The sequence below is a fragment of the Drosophila bipectinata genome, chromosome 2R, assembly GCF_030179905.1.
Source record: "Drosophila bipectinata strain 14024-0381.07 chromosome 2R, DbipHiC1v2, whole genome shotgun sequence".
NCBI lineage: Eukaryota > Metazoa > Arthropoda > Insecta > Diptera > Drosophilidae > Drosophila > Drosophila bipectinata.
The window spans coordinates 12,116,402-12,139,130 of NC_091737.1; the positions used below are offsets into that span (position 1 = coordinate 12,116,402).

Here is a 22,729-nt window from a genome sequence, read left to right on the forward strand (position 1 = left end):
GTTAACATTTTTTTTTTGTTGCATGCATTTGGGCGGGTAGAAAATCGCCATAAAGGATATCCCTGATATATTTTTGATTAGAAAGTAAGAGTGATGTTGCTGATCACGAAGAAAAACCATTTGAATTATGAACCCTCCGTATTCAATCCCTGTACTCCTTGACGTGAAATGCTTTCAACTTTCACCTAACCACAGACCATCAGTCGCTCATTCATTCAATCACTCACTTACCATTCATCACCCACCAGCCCACCCAGTAGACCACCCACTCACTCACTCAGTTAGTCAGTCACATGCACATCAAAGTGCCATCAATTAACGTTTATTATCAGCACTGCCAGCTCGGCTGGGGAGGAAACCCCCCGGCATTTAATTTACAAAATGAAGTCATTATCCGATATATCAAAAGCGCAAACACTCACCGACGCACACTAATCAATACACAGACAAACACCCACATACACAACCTCGCACTCACCCTTACACCCACACCAGCACTGAGATACCTGTACAGTGCACACCTTTCGCTTTGGCAAGAGCGCCAGTTTAACCAATTACACGTGGCATATGATAAATCACAATCACAACACGAGCACATTTTACCTTGCCAAGTGTTAATTAAAATGATTTAACCGATAATTGCCAAGGCTGTAGCTATAACTGTATCTGTAACTGTAACTGTATCTGTATCTGTAGTTGTACCTACTAGCGGTACGGTAACTGTAAGTTTCTTTCTTTCGCTTTCGCCTCCGCTGCTGATTGCATTCGCGAGCTTAATTGTTTAAGTGCTTTTCCTGGTTAATTAGCTGAACATGCACCACCTGCAGCTGACTTTGTTTATCCCTGCTCCGTTTGCCGTTTACCATTTTCCGTTTTCCGTTTACATCACGCCCGTCACGGCCTCTCTCTTACACCCACAAATACTATCAAAGACATCACACCATTATCCACCTATTTAGGACTAAGTATTTGTATCTGTGTACCCATTTATGTATATACAATGTATCTGGATAATTCCACTGTACCGTGCCCAGAATATATCCACTAATTTCATTTGTGTTCTTCTCTCCTCTTCATTTGCTCTCTTCGATTCCATAAAATATTTTGCGTTCGTTTCAAAACTCCACCTCAATTATCACTGACAACTCTCGAAATCAATCAAACAACAACTCGTTAAATAATAACTGCGATATGTGTGTGCTAACCCCGATCTGATCACCAATCAATCAATCAAACAATCAAAACTATATCAAATAACGATAACCCATGAAACACCAATCAACAATCGACAACAAATCATACACTAACTGCATAATCAACAATAATCGAAAAATGCAAAAAAAAGATGGATGTTAAAACGGTTGGTTCCATTTACTATGAAAACTTCGTAAGTACTCCAAACTGAATGAAAAACCGACACTTACAGTATAGTAGGCAGTCTACACACATACTATTATAAAGATTTCTGCCCGACAATCCATAAGAAAAGCGATAAAAACTATATATCGAGATATGTTACTAACCAGCCAAACTTTCGATGATCGCCGCATGCAATCAAAATCAACCGAATTCGATCGATAAATTACAAAAATCGTGTCAATTGGATTGCTTTTTATGAATAACTTATAATTTACGCATACTATAAAATAATATAAACCATATAAACTTTGAGTTGCCTATAAAAAAAATGCCTATTAAAAGCTACTTTGAACACACATGATGATCGGTGAACAAAAAAAAATTTTATAAATTATGCGAAGAAAATATTTTGAAACCTTTTAGGCTTATAGATGTACTATGTCCCATCCATGTCTTTTTCGAACTTTTCACTAAGCTGCACGCAACATTCAACTCATTTAGTTGCAGATCTTGTCAAATTTTTTAAGTTTATTAATTTTAAAGATATGTATGATTTTGTTATATTCTTTTGTTTTAAACTTATCACCCAAAACGAAAAGAAATTGGCGAAAAAAAGCAAGCAAAGCGAATATGAAAATCAAAATTAATTAAAAGCAAGCTCGTTTGTAAGCAATTGTTATTATGTAAATGGTTATGAGTAGATTAAGTGGTAGGATAATGAAATTTGAATTCTTCTAATAATATTTTTTCAATTTCTTTTCTTCCAATCTATTTCTTGTGAATCTATATTATAGCAATTCTCTGGCATGGTGCCGTTCAAACGTCCAGCTGCCGAAAAGTCTGGCATTCCAGTTTATCAGCCCGGTGCGACCGCCTATCAGCAGTTAATGCAGCCATATGTGCCAGTCTCATGTGAGTATCCCCAACAACAACAACAACAACTACCAGTACAACCACAACAACAACAACAACAACTACATCAACAACAACAACAACAAAATGTATTACTACAACAACAACTACAATTAAGTAGCGCCATAACAACAACAACTACAACAGCAACAGCCAGTAATAATATGATTAATAATATTAATAATAATAATACCATAAATGCTGTAACTGCTACTACCAATAATATAATAACATCATCAACAACAACAACAACGACAACAGCATCATCCTCATCAGCATCATTAGAAACCGCAACAGCAAGCAATGCCACAGCCCCCACTAACCCAAGCGACAGTGATCGTGATCCCGATAAAGAAACCGATACCGATACCGATCGCGATCACAGTGATCGCGAGAATGCCACCTCTGCTGCTGGCGGTGGTGATGGCAGTGACAATAATACAGCGGATCAAGCTAACAATCAAGACAGTGACCAAACGCTTCAGAATCCTAACCCCAATCAAAATTCAACTTCTCCTAACGATTGTAATACAACACAAACAACGAAACCCACAACAGACGATACAGAAACATCAGACACTGCCCCAGCAGCGGCACCTGCCTCGCCCCCTAATGGCACTCAAACGCCTCCCTCGCTGACACCGCCGAGTGCAACCACTTCGGTGGCTGAAAGCCTTCTGCCCCTGCCGAACGGCCTCGGCGATAACAACAACTATCTGTCCTACATCAATAATAATCTTACCAATGGCTTGAAACCCATCCATCCGGACGAGGCAAATGGCGAGTCCGAGAACAGCACTAGCAACAGTGGCGCCCCCGCGGCAGCACCCACCACCCCCCGCAGTTATGCCAAGCAAAATGGCTACTATTCGGCCAATGGCCACAGCACTGGCATCCTGCCCACGCCGACCAGCTCGGCTGCCCCGGTTTCCTACCAGACCCAGGTCCAGGCTCAGACCAACCTGCAGCGCATCAACTACGCCGTGCCAGCCTATAGCTATGGAAATATGTATCCCTATGGAGGGGTAACCTCCTCCATGGTCAGCTTGTCCAGCTCCACGCCCTCTTATGCCCAGGCCCAGATGCAGCACCAACAACAGCAGCAGCAACAGCAGGCTCAGGCTCAGGTTCAGGCCCAGGCCCAGGCCCAGGTTCAGGCCCAAGCTCAGGCCCACGCTCAGGCGCAAGCTCAGGCCCAAGCGGTCTACGCTCAGCAGGCCTACGCCGCCTATGCCGCAGCTGCTGGTCTGGCACCACAAGCTGCCACTGCCGCCGGCTACTACCCCGATCCTGCCGCTCTGGCCAAGGAGGTGGCCCACAAGAACTACGCCCTCAAAGTGGCCAGTGCCGCTGCCAAGCCTGTGGCATCTTCAGCTGCCTCGGCGGCTGCTGCCTACACCGGCATGACCCTTAACAAAAGCTATATCGCTGCTGCAACAGGTGCAGCTGCCCCACAGCCCGTTCAGGCACCCCAGCCCCAGCAGGTGTCCATGGCTGCACTGATTCAAATGCAGGCTCAGGCCCAAGCCATAAATGCCCAAGCCCAAGCTCAGGCCCAGGCCCAGTTGCGGCAGTTCGGTTCGCTACCCAGCTCCGGCCTGTCCACTCCAGTGCCGGGAACTCCGGTACGCACCGCAGCTGTCGGAGCCGGAGCTCCAGCCAGTCAATATCCATCTGCTGCCCTGCTGCGCGCCCCCTCACCCATGCAGTACGCTGCGGCTCCCAACTACTTCTATCCCGGCATGATCCCGACTGCCGCCTATGCCATGCCACCAAACCAGGCTGCAGCGGCCCAGCAATACGCAGCGGCCACTGCTGCTGCAGCCGCACAAGGGGGCTCGCAGGGCAGCGCCATGGTTCTGAATCCCTACAAGAAAATGAAGACCTCATAAGGAGCTAACCGGAGACTTACTAAAACCGAAAACCTTACAATTGTACTTAAGACTATATGTCAAACTTAATTAGATTTAGACACATCGAAGACGTAAAATCATGTGCCTCAGTTTTCTTGAAGAACGAGAAGTGGAGAGAAGCGTTTCTTAGACTTTAGTTTAAACTTTACCATAGGCCTCATAGCGTTAGAGAACGACCCATGACACGATAGCAAGATCAGATCGTAGATCGATACTACTAACCTTAAACGAATGCCCAAATCTTGCAACAAAAAATAAACGTTAATTGATAATTTGCCATTAAGTTACTGGACAACAACAAAACAAACGAACTACATAACCTCACTGTGACTAAAAAGTGTTGCCATTTTCGCACAAGAAACGAAAAACAGATGCTTTCAAAGCATCACACTCGAACAGAATCGAAGCAGAAGTTAGTTGATAGTACTACCTAAGTTCCTTTCTCGGATAGCAATTAGTCAACTCTAGTTTTTAGATAGAGGTCACAAAGAGAAACGATTACCGATTACCGATTAACGATTACCGAAAGGACAGAAATCGAGAGAGATGAAACCACAACGAAGAACTGTGATAGCGAAAAGCTTTCCTGGGTCAAAAAGGATGTTGCCATTGCAATGATAATGATGAACGAATATGAGAACAGATTTCTGGTGGTGCTGCCGATGCTGGGTACAGTTGTGTGTGCTTGTTGCTGGATGCTTTAATCATGGCGGTAGCTAGTATAGCTGACTTTCTCTAAGGCTCCCGCCCATCATCATGCACTGACTCTCTCTTTCCCCATATCGCTGTCTCTTAATAATACTAAACGAGCTAGCTAGCTAGCGTGAATGCTGTTGTAATTGTTTAAAATTGTTGAGCAACGAGAAATGCATAACGAATATTGTCTAGTTTATATAGATTACCTATATGATATACATATTTACACCTAGCTGTACGTGCTGTATGCTGCTACCCATATACAATACGATATATACACTCACACTATGTACTCTAGCACACTATTATCATCCTTCCCTACCACATACCAACAAAAAAACAATTATAGAAAAATAGAAAAAAAAAGCATAAACATGACCAGGATCGATCTGTAAATCGTATGACTAGCTTACTAATCTGAGATCACAGTACAGTCACCATTCAAAATCACGATCACGTCTCTCTATCCGTTTCACTCTAACACACACTAGACACACACCCACACACTGACACACTACTTCTGACTGTTAAGCCAGCAAAATTGATTTATGTTAATATTTTGTTATCGAGATTTAACTTTGATCCGTTGACCAGAACTATGTAAAACCTCTTGATTTTCAACGACTATCTCTCTCTATCTCTTTATCAAAATCCTATCAAAATCCAACCATCATGCCCCCCCCTCATACACTCTTTCGATTTCGATGTATTATAAATGTTTTCCTTTCTGTAATCGAATTGTTAAGCAAGAAATAAAATCATTGACAAACATAAATAAGTTTTAATATTAGATCTCGTGTGATTATCAGTTTTTCATTACGTTCTTTTCTATGTAATTCTTACGTTGATATTTATATATATTTTATGTATTTAAAAAAACGTTTTTAGTGTAGCTATTATATAATTTTTTAACGTGTGTTCCCCAACGAGATATGATTGCCAGAAACAATGCGATACAAGAATAAAATTGCCACTGACTTGCGCACCTCAAGCCCTAGATCCCCTGCCTACACCCTGCACCCCGCTACAGATATATCCTTCACATCCGAGAACATCCTGTACACTTCACTATTCGATATATATGATAATCTCTGTAAAATTGTTTTTAATTAAAGGACTTTTAATGTTTTACAACGATTTGATGTTTGCCACTAATTCTTATCCTAATTCTAATCCTAATTTTAGTCTAGTTTTGATAGTTTTATTAATGTTTTATTTGAAATACAGTGTGTTTATCTAAATATATAGTTTACGAAAAAACAAAAAAAATATATTATATATTGTGTGTTGGTATTTTACTTTATTTGATTTACTTATTATGGTATTCAATTGATATTCGTTTTCTGTTGTGCCGCTTTTACATTTCACTTCTGACTTAATTTACTTCCATATCTAGATATATCCGATCCTGATCAAAAAAAACGAAAGCACAAGCATTGCTTTTGGGCAGAGCAGCACTTTTTCCTATTTCCCACTGCCAGAGCTTTGAATTCCCAACTTTATTAATATTTATTTTCGCTATTCCTTTCGATTCCACACCGAAACACTCACATTATCTTCTAGGACTGCCTGACTCTCTCCTCTAACCCGCTTTCCTCACTCGTGCTTTTAGTCCCGACGGGACATCCGATTTTTCTCATACCCATCTTATATGTTCTAGCTCTTAGAATAATGGCAAGCAAAATGAGTACGCTAACGGTAGAGAATTAGTTGTAAAATCTAAATATACCAAATATCTTAACATACATACTATTATGCCTATGGCCAGCTAATGCTTGGCTTACTATATTTACTCGATAAGAAAGATGCTTACAAAACATGCAGCGACCCGACTGTGGCAACCGAATACAATATTATTGATCAACATATAAATACGTATAGCAAGCTAAACTAAATAAAAGTATACTATATCCATCATTTATCTCAATGTCTTGCCCAAAAGTATAACATTATCTATGTGTGTCGTATGGTTACTTTTTTCGTTACAAATGTAGAACTGTTGCCTTTGGCCCATAATTTCAGCAACGAAAACTTAAATTTAGAAAGAGAAAACGCTCTCGAACTATGAACTAATGGGAGTAGAACCGAAAGAAAGCCCAACACACTCACCACTGCATGGCGCCAAGAAATAACTAAATTACATTTCAAATCTAAGAGCTCATATTTATTCCGCTTCTTTTCAACTTTGCATTGCACAAAAAACCAATGAAAAAAAAAACACAGCAAACAAACAGACACCAGAAAACCAGTATGTTAACAATAAATGCAATAATATAGCAATGAATTGTCAGTTGACATTAGGATAACAATGAGTTAGGCTGATTTTGAATATACAACAAACAATTATATGAATATTAAATGGAACCATTTAGAGAGCCTTGTGTGCCATTCAGATATAGTCGAATGGGTGTTCGAGCCCCCTCAACAAATCGATAACAGACAGAAGTACAGTACCGTCCAATAGAAATTCTAGTTTAGTCGTATCCACCTAGTTGCCTCCTTTTGATTTGTAGTCAAAAACCGACCATTACACACTCACATCATACACTGAGAGAAACCGAATGAGTTGTAGGGTTTAAAGTTTAAAGCCAGGCTCTCATATTGCATTCAATCCCATATACAAAAAGTGATCGAAAAGTATGACAAATTGCATGTCGAATAAGAGAGCAAGAATATCGAAGCTAAAAAGTATTCATGACATTCACAAAAAATATATATTACGAAATATATATCAATATATATCTATACACACATCTAAACACAAGCAAAACACTAATGAATATGTTATATCTGTGCTAACATTAGTCGTATTATTATAAAGACAAAAAATTATATTGAAATTATATTATATACGTTTTATTGTAAAAACCGTAAAACAAGTTGTTGGCTTCTTTTACTCGAACTTGGAAAGTGATCAACCCAAAACTAACATTCTATCTTTCTCACCCACTACTAATCCATACAACAGTTTGCTGTGCGTTGTCTCTTTCTCTCTCTCTCTATCTCTCTCTTTGTTGGCTGTTTCTCAATTAAATATTTTCCAAATTTTTTAATTTTTATTTGGTATATATATGATTTTACACCTCAGTTGGATTGTATTCATTTTGCTTATGACTTTAGTTAGGACAAGCTTCCTCGATATCTTTTCCTCAAGCGCTTCTTTGATTAACGATCCTCCTTGATAATTGTCTAGGCATTTGTAAACTCAATGTGCTCTCTGCTCTACGCTAAAACTATATATATTTTCTTAACTATGTCTCACACACCCACAAAACACCCAAACACACACACCCAATTTCCTTTGGTAGAACTCAAAAATACACATGGCTTGCTGGATGAACCAGAGATTATATATCTGTAATGTTTTTGACTAAAGCTGTTCTTGTCTATGGATTGATCTATATATATATATTGTCAATATATCCAATATACTCAATATACTTACTAGAGTTAAGCGCTTATTGTAATGTTTTCAAAGAAAATGCTTCAAGTTCTTTTTAGTTTTTGCCAACATTTTGCTCTACTTTAATCTAAGATTATCTTATTCAAGCAAGCCACTTAGTAACTATATTCTATAGATGCCACCAGATAAATACTTTCAGTCTTTAATATTTCTTCCTCTTAGCATGGTCCTACCGAAACTCAAGTTGAAGCTTTTCTTTGAGTATATTACAAAATTCAAGAGTGCTGATAAAGAACAGCTAAGGTTTTTCTGTCCCTAACCAAACAAAAAACAGACATTGCCTTTGACTATATTCTATTCTAGGGACCTCATCAGATTTTTTTTTTTTGGAGAAGTTATCGGGGAACTTAACTGACATCTACAAAACTGCTGTTCTTCGATCAGATCATATATTTATTTATGATTTATATTAATTTAGTTGGAATTTCTACTTGTGTTTCATTTGATTTCCTATCGTTGTACTATCTTTTCGATTGGAGCGTAATTTGTAATTTTTCAGCATGTGCTCAATGAAACCGAACTTTTTTGTAGCAAGTATTCCGATATGACTATGAGTATGATTATCAAGCAGTGACGTTGCAAGTGGCTGTCTCTTTCTACCCTCTATGATATATATAATAAATGTATATATCTATCTCGCTCGCTATCGAGACCGATATAACTACTACTCGTACATTGCGTTTGTTCACATTCATATATAACTCTCGAGTATGGCTTCTGAGGCATGTGGTATGATGGTAAAGCTATGTGAAAGCACTTCTAAGGTAAGCTGGTGCACCACCCCTCCCAAAAAATAAAAAAGAAAAAATTCCTAGCTTTTGTTTATTACATTTCTAGCGGTAAAGTTACGAAAACTACGATATCTGCTATATAGATGCTAAGTGTGTCTAATATCCACCATTTTTTTTTTTTTATTTGATTGTTTAGATTTTTTTGTCCTTTTATAATCGCTTCGATCGACGAGATTAAGCGAGATCGGAAATATCGATAACTATCGATTGGGCATCCGATCTGCTTAGTCCGTGGATCCAAACACACGCATAAACTTTTGGCTAGATAATGTTATTAACCGGAATTCTTTTTTGTTTCTTTTCAAACAATTTTTTCTTTCTTTTTTATAACAGCAGGAAATATGATCCGCAATGTAATATGTTTGACTGTTTGCTGAACATAGAGGAGACTATTCTCCGCCAGATATTTAACCGACACGCACACACATTTAATACCAAATCACACACACATTAATACCTAAAGATACATCTATACACATTTTTTTTGATATAGTTGGCAAGTTTGTAGTGCGAGAAGCTTTCTAGGTGAAGTTGCTTTTGAAGTAACTGCGAAACGCTTAAGAACGAGAACATCTAAAAAGAATTTAGAATACTGCTTCAACTTTTTCTGCGCGCTGGAAGAAACAGACTCTATAGCCCAGTCACATACACACCCACCACACACACTTACAACAAACACACACTGGTAAACCAAAGGAATTTAGTGAAAGTTTACTTGCGTTCCCCTTTGAAAATTTGATATCCTCTAAAAATGTACATGTATCTATCTACGATATTTGATTGAATTTTCCAGGCTTGTTTGTATGTATGTAGTAAGTATTTGCCTTTGTTTCTGTGTGATGTCCTGTGAGGAGCATTTGTCCCCTGCTTGTTAACCGAACCGAGCTTATCCTTTTGTTTTTTTTTTTCTCATTTACAGCATTTACGGCTGCCGCAGTAACAAGTTTGAAATGCGCTTCAAATGCAAATATTGTGAATAGCTGATGCTGCCAAAAAGTTTAATTTATTTACTATTTTTTGTCATTTTGTATTACCCGTTATGTTTTATTCTGCTATTTTCAGTTTACCGCTTAAATCGGCTTTTGACTGCGCTTGAATACAGTTTTAGTTTTTAGATCTACCATATTTTTTCCGCAGCGTCAACTAACCAGTTAAAGCTACGAAATCACCCCGCCCCAAAAAAGTATGCTATGTTTTATAATTTGCTAATTTGCCTGCTGCCGCCCAAGTTGAAAACCATACCGAACCGAACGGAACGAGACCCGGACTAATCTATTATAGTTTTAAGTGCGTTTTGCCTTTTTGCATATGCGAAAAACAGAGCCGGAAATCCGAAAAAACTTTTCCGCCAGCAACAAGTTAATTACGCGATGGGGTGGCTGCGGTGAAAAGGGGCCAAAGCCGTAATTACAACACGAAAACATTGTTATTTTAATGGGGGGCAATGGCGACGGCGATGGCGATGGCGATGGCAATGGCAATGGCGACGGTGGGCTTGGTGTCACACATTTACATTTATTAACTCGTGTCCCGTGTGGCCTCCGAAAACTTTATTTTCCATCCACACCCACTTGCCTGCTCCCGTGCGGTGGTTATTTTTTGAGGCTTTACCTTTATTTGCATAATTCGAAATCAAGGTACCCATTCGGAGTCAAAAAGTTGAAAGTAAACAGGTGAAAATAGGAAAATAATAGAGCTTTGGGGCTGCTGTAATCTCTTGTTTTTCGCATATGCGGCTTATGGCATAATTTTAAGTCTTTAATGCCAACTATTTCCTTTTAATTTAATCAATATAATTATTTCCTCTAATTTTTCTACCTTTTTTACATGCTAACACACACGCGCAAACAAAAATTAATCGAAAACAATCAACAATAATGTTAAAAACATAAAAACAATGTTCTCACCATTTTGCATGCAACTCAAACCAAATGAACCAACTATTTGTTTATGTTTAATTTATGAATAACAACAATCACGCACGGATTTGGATCGAAATACAAACACAAACGCTGCATGGAACAAAAACCGAAAAAAAACCAATTTGAAAACTATTTTGTATATTTTTGTGTCCACATATTCTTCTCATATGCATATTTTTTCCACTCACCGAAACCGAAACACACACTTTTGATTATCACACCGCCCACACACAAACACACACACACATTTCAATATAAAAATATTTGCCTCTATCTTTGCATATTTGATTCGAGGCATGTTTTTATCGGCTTTATGACCAAAAGCGAATCAAAAAATACCCCTAAACGCTTCCTGTGTCATCTACACGGATGCCAGTGGCCAGGTACTGTCTGCCCTGACTATCGGTGCTGTTCGTTGGCTTCCTGCATGAATGCGCCCGCTTATCCCCCAACGATATACATTTAAGAAGTCTTATTTTATACCCCCCTTTATCGATACTCCATAGAAAAGAAATAAAACACAAATAGAGCAGCAAGTATCAGTCGAGTCAAGTTTTCTTTGATAAATTGTATACCTAACCATAGAATTAAAGAGAGGCGGACGGGGGCTGTGTTGAGTTAATCAAATTAAATGCCGCTCCTCAGACATGAACAACAAGAACAACCAGAGCAAACAATGAGGCGTGGCCCAAAGGACGATGACGTTGATGGTGATGTCAGGAGATGCCATAATATGAGCCCTGAACTGGACACACCTTGGGTGTCATAGCTGTTAGCAGTTGTTTGTTTACCACACCACACTCACACCCCCAAAACCCACACACATACACACTCCTCCCACTTCATACACCCACACACACGCACAAACAGAGTCCTTACAATATATATAAATATATATAAACTGTGTATTCTCTCTATATATATATTTCGAAAACATAGCCCAACCGGAGAGGGGCCTCATGTACACTCAGTGTCCAATGCTAGTGAACGGCACGTTTTACATTATTAGGTATGCAGAGGTCGATACGATAACGATACCCCATTTACACTTGGTTAATTTCTTGGCCGATTTCTGTGTGCTTAGCCTCGGCTTTAGCTTTAGCTTCAGCTTTTCGTGTGCGATTTTTTGGCGAGGATCAAAGCTTGAGGCTTTAACTTTGAGTTCGGCTTGGCAGCTCTTTTGTTTTCCCCCGAAATTATTGTTTCTGTGTCGCCTCCAACAGAGGCTTCAACATGATGGTAAAGAAATTAACCCCAACAATTACGATCTCTCTTTTCTCTTTCTCTCTTTTCTTATACTTCTAGTGCCGCCTATTAGGATATGTAATTGTTACCGCCTAGTACAGCCCCAATAGACCATAAGAACCTAAGAACCTAAGCAAAAGCAATCAGATTGGTCAGATCAGATCAGATCAGAGATCATTTTTGAGTTCCTCAACGAGTGAGTTTGTCACCAAAAGTATAGTTAGCTCTCCTAGGTGCTTCGCTTTCGAAGCTTCTTTATAGCTTACTTGGCAAAATTTTAGTTGATCGAATACTTGCTGCTTTCACAGAGTGTTTTATTTCGTGGCCAACTTAATTTATAAGCTATGCGTTTAAGTTTCACCCACACACTCCTAATGATGTACTCCCAAGTCCCCCAGCCTGTTCCGAATCCCCGAAGAGATGAAAACAATCCCACAGCAAAAAAAAGAATGTAACTCAAATAAGAGGAACACGAATTTTATTTTCTATTTTTTTTTTGCGATGCCATAAATTATAATTTGACACTTTCGCATTTATAGATTATTTAAGTCGAAGTGAAAACTAGCTTAACATACGAATATCTATATTAAATGTACCATCTGACCACCGATAAGAACGGTCGAGACATACCTATACCATACCTACTACCTTCATATATATAGTTAGATCTATTAACAACGACTAACATCTGGAACTCCACCAACATCAAGCAATTGTAAAACCGAAACCGAAACCGAAACCGTATTTATTCTAACCAACCATTAACCATTATAGTGAACCATTTCAATATTATAAGATATAACTAATTTGTGCTCTTTTTCTTTTCTTTTTTCTGCTCTTCTCTTTTTTTCGAAACTGAAAACCGATGAAATATGTATGACCAAAAAAAAATACAAATAAATCCTTCAAAAACGTATCCTGAATCACACCACAAACCTACATACTCTTTATGATTTCCTGAATTGGTTTCCGTTTGCATCCCGCCATATCCCAAAAACAAACAACCAAAAATATGTCTGAAACACAAACCAACAATACAAAAAACTCTCATGCCCTATCAATCTATATAGTTACTGGACACCCTCCCGGTGTGCCAAGATTTTAATAGATCTATGTGCAGTCGGTTAAATTGTAGATTCGTTCATTTAACTGAAGGTAAGTGCATGTGCCTAAGTTCCTTCCTTTTCCTTAGTTCACTTTCGCTATACTTTCCCTTCCTTTCCTTTCTATTCATTTCCCACTCTTGGGTTAGTTCTATATCTAAATGCTTTTAGTGCTTTCTATCCTACGATTAGAAAATGTTGAGATTATTTTCGGTTTTTGTCTCAGTTGTAGTTAAGATAACACAACAAATTGTTATACTTAGTTGTGCTCGATTGGCCGCCGACTTGATTTCAGAAAAATCTTCGAAAGTTCTTAAATTTGTTTACATTATTTTTGTTAAGTTTTCCGTTTGGCTTTCCGTCAAGATATTTACACACACAAAAATACACAAAAGTATGAAATATATTGTGAAATAAACGAATAAATTCCGATCCAGGCAGCTAAAACAAAGACTTCGCGTCACTTTCATAAGATCTCATTGTAATTGTGTGAATTAAAGTTGCTGCTGTCAGCTGCTGTAATGAAATCTCCTTATTATTACGTAACAGATACTTGAGAAATTGTTTTTGGAAAAGCTTTCACTGTTTTCTACTGCCAACCAACTTACTAGCCCGCAGTTAGCCCACCTTATTACCAACTTTCTAATGGTTATCTCTTGTTTTCTTTCCCCCCTTCTTGACACCTCTCTAGATGACAAGGTCGAGGTGATTGATCAACGTGTTGCTGTGTGCCGCGATCACGCCAACAGCCAGTGCCGTCGCAAGCAGTGTAAATACTACCATATACCGATTGTCCTGCCGCCAGCCAACATCATGGCGGCCATGATCACCAGTCCCAGTGACGCCCAGCAGTCGGCGGTGGCCACCACAACCGCCAATCCTGCAGCGGCAGCAGCTGGCTACAACCAGGCAAGCAACTTGATCATCATCGAGCCGCAGCAGCAGCAACAACCGCAGCAGCCTCCGCCGCAGCAGCAGCAACAACAATTCAGTTACAGCAGCAACAACAACTACTATGCCAGCAAGCAGACCAGCAACATCTACCAACAGCAGCAGCAACATCATCACTCACAGCAACAGCAGCAGCAACATGCCCAGCAGCAGCTGCCCCAACACATAACCTACCACTGCAGCTCGCCCTACTCCCCCTCGTCGGCCTCCTCGTCATCCTCCTGCTCGATAGCCACCTCGCCCACCCTCTCCTCGGCCACCACCCTCTCCACCACATCGACGGCCACCATGCCCACACCCCAACAGCAGTACGCGGGTCCGGCCGCCACAGCCACCTTCTTGAAAGCGCCTGCCGGTTACTATGCCACAGATGCTACGCCCACTCTGGTGCTGAGCAGTGACTACAACTCCAACTGTATCCCCATCCAGGCGGCGCCATTCATCTCGCTGCAGGCGGCACCGCAGCAGCATCTCCTCAAGTACACCACCCAGCCACCACAGTCGCAGCAGCAGCAGCACGCGTTCGTGGGGCACCACTACCAGTCCCAGATGGGCCCGGTGGTGGCCACCACGGTGGCAGCCATTCCGGCCACTACGATTAGCATGGCACCGGCCACGGTGGCAGCTCCATCGACCTGCATCTAGGATTCAGGGAGAAAGGAAGGCGACTCTACTCATTTTCACATAATCGTATATTAAGTCAGAAAGGTGTGTTGCTTTCAAAATTGCTAGGGTTTTGGAAGCTCCAATTGAAGTCTCTAAGAGAAGACACTTTCGTCGGATTTCCCAAAACCTCTGACATTTTAAGGCCACACCATATAGAATTTTTGAATTACCAGTTCTTCACCTACCTAATTGAAATACTCGTTTTTGTCAACTCCACATCACTTAGATACTTATATTGCATATTCCTCACAACCTAAGCAACACAATACGTATACCAATCATTGAATATTCCCCATGCGATGCTCTCAAAGCTGAATTGAAAAAAATCAAAAAGCAAAATCAGAACCTCGATGGGCTCTAATTTAGTGAACAAGAAAGATAAAACTTCAAACAATCACATTCAGAAACACAGAACACAAGCAAACACTCACATAGACAGACAGTAATTGAAGTTTTTGATGAAAATTAAAGGTTGATACGAACTATTTACAAAAAGTACTATTTGGGGGGAAATGACAAGTAAAATCTAAAGAACTTTTTCGTACGTATAGCAAGACTTTAACGTGTAAGCCTTCGATTTACACATCCAGGTGAGATGCATTAGAGGGAAAATAATGAGTGACAACTCTACAATATTTCAAAAACCAAAACAAATAAAATAAAAATAAAAATATAAAAAAAGAAATAAAATAATAAAAAAAAAGAGTGTTGTTAAATGCAAAAAGAAACAAAAGAAAAAATTAGCAATTATAAATTGAAATTAATATTACAAGTGAAGGAAATTGGTGGAGAGCGCAGTTGCATTAAAATTAGTTACAAACTATTTTAAACTCTAGTGTTCCATATTTCAATGCAAGTAAAAATACAAATAAAAGTGGATACAACACTTGGTGGAGGAGTCAAGGAGTGTTAATATTAAATAAGTTTAAGCCTGACAAACAGTTCTCCATGGCAAATAGTCAAAATTAATCAAAAACAGAATCTAAATAGGCCATAGATAAGCGGCAATAACAACTAATAATAAATACACAACAATAACAATAATAATATCGATACCGATAACGATGAGGATGAAGATGAAATAAAAGTACAGTCACGTCCTATTTTTGCAACAACGATTTACTACAAGCGAGCGGCAAACGATCCAGATGTGCATACGGAAGGGGAAGTTTTATTAAGCAAGATGCCGATAAAAGATATAGAAACAGAGAACAGAGTACAGAAACCATACTCCTTTTTTACATTTTATAATAATGAACAGGATAAATCAGAAAACTACAGCAAGAGGAATCATATTTTTTATATACAAAACGGAAGCATCAAAAACATCACTGTTGAAAATAAACAAAATTAAGTAAAGAACAAGAAAGGTAAACAAGAAATTAATCAAATCTAAAAGGATAAGCATTTTTGCAACCACAAGAAAACGGAGACTTTTTTAAAGTGTATAATTAACTATTCGTTTAGCTGAATTCTATAGGAAATGAACAAAATACAAAACCCAAAAACCAAAAAACCGAAATTCCGAATAAATACGCAACCCAGCTCACAAAGAAATCTAAATTGTACCGTACTGTATCTTCCTATGCAAACGATTTGTAAGCACTATAATTGTATATAGAGATATACCCACTATATGCGACCTTTGCGAATCCAAACTTATTTTCGATTAGCTAACTGATCGTTTACAGTTTCCAGCTGTTGTAAGTAAGATTTGTGACTTGGTTTTTTTTTATATATGGGAATAAATTCAATTTTGAAAACACACAGAATAAGAATTACAATAAATTTCAGAATGGAAACTACTTATATACAAACATGCATACGTATATACACCCTATATGTATATATACTACATATATTTATGTCTGAACACGTATAAATATACATTAACACAAATATATTGATTATATATATACATATATATATTTACTAATGGCAACTAAACATGAAATGTGATCTTTTAAAGAAACAAAAAAAAAATATGAAGGAAAAATAATAATTTAAAGAGAGGGCAGGCAGAATTGGATGAAGGTAAAAGATATCGATTAGCAATCGATTACTAAAATGCCGTTGCAAGCAGGATAGTTAAATGTATTTTTAAATTGGTTCCATCTCGAGGCAATCGTAAAAATATCTCCATTATATAAGGATAACACCAATAATACTCGACATCTAGCTAAAGAAATTATTGTTCAGCAATGACAGAATTATCTCCATATACATTTAAGGACTGGCTATAATATACGGAAATTTGTTTTCTCGTCGCTATCACTTTCACTTTCACGTTTCACTATCTCTCACTATGCCTACTATCCAAAAACCATACCTAAACCTAACCACTTGTAGTATCAACTTCTTCAGCTCGCTAACTTCGAAGCCTCCACAAACTTACTCGATCACACACGGAAGTCGCATCTTTCCCGAGCTCCCGAATATAGTAAGAATGCCTAATAAGTTTCCGTCCATTATAAGCAGACCTTAAATCTATGTGCAACAAACAGCCGACAGTATGCAACAGAAAGTGGAACAGTTGTAAACGAAAATCGAATAATGAATAACGACTAACGAATAATGATAAAACTTAATAAATAAATTATAAACACACATACTCGTAGATTCTCAAACTAAACACTCGTCGACATTTTAAAAGTTACTAACCGTTAATATAATAAAGAACAAATGAGTAACACAATAAGCTGCAAAATGGCAAACAACAAATAATGATGTTTTGTGTAAAAAATATATATGTTCTTAAAATAAAAACACAAAAAAAAATGGGAAGAGAATAAGAAAAACAAGTAAATGGAAATGAGAAATCCTAGTTACTAAGCAAACTAACTGCATACATATAGGACACTATAGAATCATTGTACCATAGGAGATTTCAACTGAATTTTGTTCGAATTGACATCTCTCTAGTATGTGTAGAATAGCACGAGTTTGTAAACTAGAAACGAAACTTTTATTTGCCTTAACATCTAACCAATATATACACCAATATACATTGATTTCATTTTTAATAGTTTCGAATGGTTTGGTTCGAAAGCCCAACTCACTTGACGCATGTAAATGGCGCTCTAAAAAACGAAATGGAATGGTATAGGAAACCGGAAACTAAATAATAGAAGAAGAAAATATTTCTAAAAAATGAAAAAATGAGAAGGAAAATGAATTAATGTAGTTATGTGTAGAATCTCCTTCATTGTAAGTCATAGTTATTATTGTTAATTTTAATTTATATTTACACATATATATTAGATCATTATGATTATTAATTGTGAATATGATGTGATGTGTTTATTGAAAGTAAAAAACAAAAACGAAACTAAAACAAAAAACAAAAATACAATTACTGAATGTTGCAACGTAAAGAAAAAGAAACCTAAATTTATTGTACTACTGAGAACAGAGTAAAGGGAAAAAATTACATGAGAACCTTATTGGAAAATGTGTGAGAAAATCAATTTTACTCCGATGGTAAAATTATCGAAATGTGTGAAATTACACTATAATACACGGCATATGTTTGTACGTACTGTAAGTAGTTATTCATTTTTGTCAGGTGATATCAACGAATTTTTTAATATGTTCTTCAGGCAGAACTCTGCTGTAACCCCTATAGCCTTTTATACCCCAATGTTTTGTTTGTAATTCAGTTAAGTTTCTATATATTATTTCTTCAACTTTTGTCGTTTTTGTTTTGTGATAGTCGCGATCGAAGGATCGAAGAAAGAATTACGCGTAATTGTTGTTCGTTGTTTATTTTTTTTGTGTTCACATATGTATATTTTTTAGTTTGTCTTATTTTTTATAAATATACATTGTATTAAACATATATTAAATATACATTAATGAACTAGTATATACAACCTAACTATACACATATACAAATAAAGATGAATTGGAATAATAGATATTAAGGAATGGAGTTTTTGGCAGGAGGCGATCCTCAAAAGTAAATCAGAAAACCGATGAGAACAAGTTTGGGCAACGACTCTGACGATCGATAAACGATAACGATGATAAATGTACTCCTAAACAACAAAATTAAACACAAAAAAACAAAAAAATGAAAATTTTTTAAAAATATTTAATAAACAAATCATTATTACCTATTATTATTATTATTATTATATTTATTATTATAATGAAACAAATTTAGTTATTACTCATGTAAAGAACGAACAAGGAAGGCAAAGCAAAGCGAAAACAAATCTTGCATAATGCAACAACAACAACGAGATGATGTTGATGATGAAAAGCCGATGATGAAAATGAATAAGAAGCTGGCAAGCGATCGATGAAATATCGATGAAGAATGAATTATATTGATAATGAGAATACAACATTTAAAGTTATTTAGCAGTAAATGGGAAAAAAAGAATTAAAAACAAAACATGAAAACAACAAACATCAATGAACAACAACAAAACAATGAATACAATAAAACACAAGAAATAAATTTAAAAATCAAATGGTTTTTTAATATTTTGGTGGGGGATACGATGTTCTTCTAGTACATAGGTAATCGTTCAAAAGAATGCATTTATTCCGCCTAGGTGTACTCACATGTATGTTTTATTTCTGCTTAGCCGCAGAAGGCCAAGTCAACGAAAAGAAACCTGGCTTAAATGTCCTTTCTCTTTCCCTCGAGCTAGCGGAGTTTTGGAATGGAAAACTAAGCGTATGCAAGCACACGTAAATTCCCCAAGTTCCAGAGCTGCAAAAAACTAAAAAAAAGGAATTAAAATGGAGCAAAATATACAAATGGAGGAAACGGCAAAAGCGACACGAACCTGGCACATGGCAGTGAAAAATGTGCAAAAAAGTGAAAAGGAGGGCGTGGTGGGGGAGGGCTAGGAAACTTTGCCACACTGCCTGCAATTTTCCTCTGCATTTTTCCTTGGAAGTTGCAAGGCTGCTGGCGGCCGCATCCTTCCACAAACACACATGCGTTTAGAATGGCACGTAAGTTGTCTATTTCACACACCAACGCCCGCCGCTGCTGCCTTGCTTGCTGGAAAAGAAAAAGGAGTATCAGGTCCTTTGGGTGTCCCACTCATCCCTCCCACTTAGGGATGACTTGGTGGCCATATGGCGTCGTAACTGTTGCAATTAGTTGGCAGCGCACACAAAATATTGCCCCCCCGATACCAGCTTCCTTATATTTTTCAGCAACGCCAAAGTGTAATTAATGTGCTACGATTATTGATATCGAAAAAGGTGAAAATGGTCGGGTTGATAGTGCCAACACGTTGAAAAATGGGTCGAGATTATTACTCAACGACAAAGTGGACCGGTAGAATGGAAATTCCTTGTGGCCTGACTGGGTGAAAAAGTGTTAAAGTTTACTTTTAGAAATGCCTCTAATTTCCAAGGCCCAACCTCTGACCTTTTGTTTATTTTAATCTTTCTCAACCTCTGGACATAATCCTTCATATCTCTCGTGGCCGCTCTATCAGCGCGTAGAACATCCATTAGGGCAAGTGGGGGCGACACGGTCATGGCATACAAATTAACACAGAAATCGCTTTATTATCGGGCACTCTGCCAACTGCCACGCCCCCTTATGGTCCTTATCAGCCGGCAATTGACAATGGGTACATATATATGGGTCCAAGCCACTTTCGCATGATGTTGTTAATGATAATGCCGCTTCAAAGTGTCCTCTCTGTCGGTGAGTTTTCCCCATAACCCATAGCTCCGTCATTGAGGACCCCTTGCCTTGCAACACCATCGCTTTTTCCCATTCCTTGGCCCTCCTCCGTTGAATGTTGGCTAACTGACGTTGATGAGACATGTGGTGTGGTTGTTGCCGTTGCTGCCTCGACTGATGTTGCTGTTGGTGCTGCTGTTGGGCATCGTAAAAATCATTTCCCGTCGTACATAACACGTAACGTGGCGTTTATGTTTATGTCTCGTGGTCCTTGCACACACACTCGCGTACCCTTACACAGCAACAAGACAGGACATGAAAATTTAATTGTCGCTTAAAGTGAGTTTAAAAGGGGAGCGGGCGAAAGCTCATTAAATTAATTTAATCACGTTAATTAAAAACTGACTCAGAGAGAGGTAAAGGGCTCGCCGGATCGGTTTGTTTTTACTAAAATTTAATAGTGTCAAGCAAAATATTTACACATCACGTACACCTTACACACACCTGCGGGGCACAACAATGTAACAGGACTCCACAAGGAGCACAGGAACATTCCACCCTCCCCCGGGAAATGCCTGGAATCACTCTCTTGTTGTTGATGCTGAGCAATTTACGTGTCAATAAATGTCCTTCGGGGATTAGTAATAATTTAAAGGGTTCACTTACCCACAGCAATGGAAATTAAAGCATGGTCTGCGGGTCTAAACGAAAAATTCCCTAGGAAAAATTTCGAAAATTTGAAAAACGATTTTTCAGCAAGGTTTTGAATGGGGAAAGTCGCCTTAGAGTTCGCTGATTACTAAATGGTACTTTATTTGCTAATCGGATACAAATTGGCAGAGCTATGGTCATCCGAAGGGGCAAAAGTGGGGATTCTGCGAAAACCCACAATTTCGTAGGGGTACCCCTAGGAAAAATTTCGAAAATTTGAAAAACGATATTTCAGCAAGGTTTTGAATAAGAAAAGTCGCCTTAGAGTTCGCTGATTACTAAATGGTACTTTATTTGCTGATCGGATACAAATTGGCAGAGCTATGGTCATCCGAAGGGGCAAAAGTGGGGATTCTGCGAAAACCCACAATTTCGTAGGGGTACCCCTAGGAAAAATTTCGAAAATTTGAAAAACGATATTTCAGCAAGGTTTTGAATGGGGAAAGTCGCCTTAGAGTTCGCTGATTACTAAATGGTACTTTATTTGCTGATCGGATACAAATTGGCAGAGCTATGGTCATCCGAAGGGGCAAAAGTGGGGATTCTGCGAAAACCCACAATTTCGTAGGGGTACCCCTAGGAAAAATTTCGAAAATTTGAAAAACGATATTTCAGCAAGGTTTTGAATGGGAAAAGTCGCCTTAGAGTTCGCTGATTACTAAATGGTACTTTATTTGCTGATCGGATACAAATTGGCAGAGCTATGGTCATCCGAAGGGGCAAAAGTGGGGATTCTGCGAAAAGCCACAATTTCGTAGGGGTACCCCTAGGAAAAATTTCGAAAATTTGAAAAACGATATTTCAGCAAGGTTTTGAATGAGGAAAGTCGCCTTAAAGTTCGCTGATTACTAAATGGTACTTTATTTGCTGATCGGATACAAATTGGCAGAGCTATGGTCATCCGAAGGGGCAAAAGTGGGGATTCTGCGAAAACCCACAATTTCGTAGGGGTACCCCTAGGAAAAATTTCGAAAATTTGAAAAACGATATTTCAGCAAGGTTTTGAATGGGGAAAGTCGCCTTAGAGTTCGCTGATTACTAAATGGTACTTTATTTGCTGATCGGATACAAATTGGCAGAGCTATGGTCATCCGAAGGGGCAAAAGTGGGGATTCTGCGAAAACCCACAATTTCGTAGGGGTACCCCTAGGAAAAATTTCGAAAATTTGAAAAACGATATTTCAGCAAGGTTTTGAATGGGGAAAGTCGCCTTAGAGTTCACTGATTACTAAATGGTACTTTATTTGCTGATCGGATACAAATTGGCAGAGCTATGGTCATCCGAAGGGGCAAAAGTGGGGATTCTGCGAAAACCCACAATTTCGTAGGGGTACCCCT

General features: G+C 38.4%; 1 protein-coding gene and 1 pseudogene across 17 annotated transcripts in view; both read left to right on the top strand.

Moving 5' to 3' along the window:
- The window catches only part of mbl (muscleblind), a 113,308-nt gene extending 97,762 nt beyond the window's left edge, over positions 1-15,546 (top strand). For 6 of the 17 annotated variants that reach the window (XM_070278766.1, XM_017252471.3, XM_017252474.3 and 3 more), the window contains 2 exons: positions 1,346-1,387; positions 2,154-6,173. In XM_070278766.1, coding sequence (XP_070134867.1) covers positions 1,346-1,387; positions 2,154-4,163 — 2,052 coding nt within the window. In that variant the 3' untranslated portion in view covers positions 4,164-6,173. Of the gene's footprint in view, positions 1-1,345; positions 1,388-2,153; positions 6,174-11,380; positions 12,486-13,371; positions 13,457-14,095 lie in introns of those variants that run through there. The other 11 variants (XM_017252472.3, XM_017252475.3, XM_017252478.3 and 8 more) reach the window with 7 other exon arrangements.
- A 325-nt stretch (positions 15,547-15,871) lies between these two features.
- On the top strand, positions 15,872-18,936 carry LOC108132839 (uncharacterized; annotated as a pseudogene).
- The last annotated feature ends 3,793 nt before the right edge of the window (positions 18,937-22,729 follow it).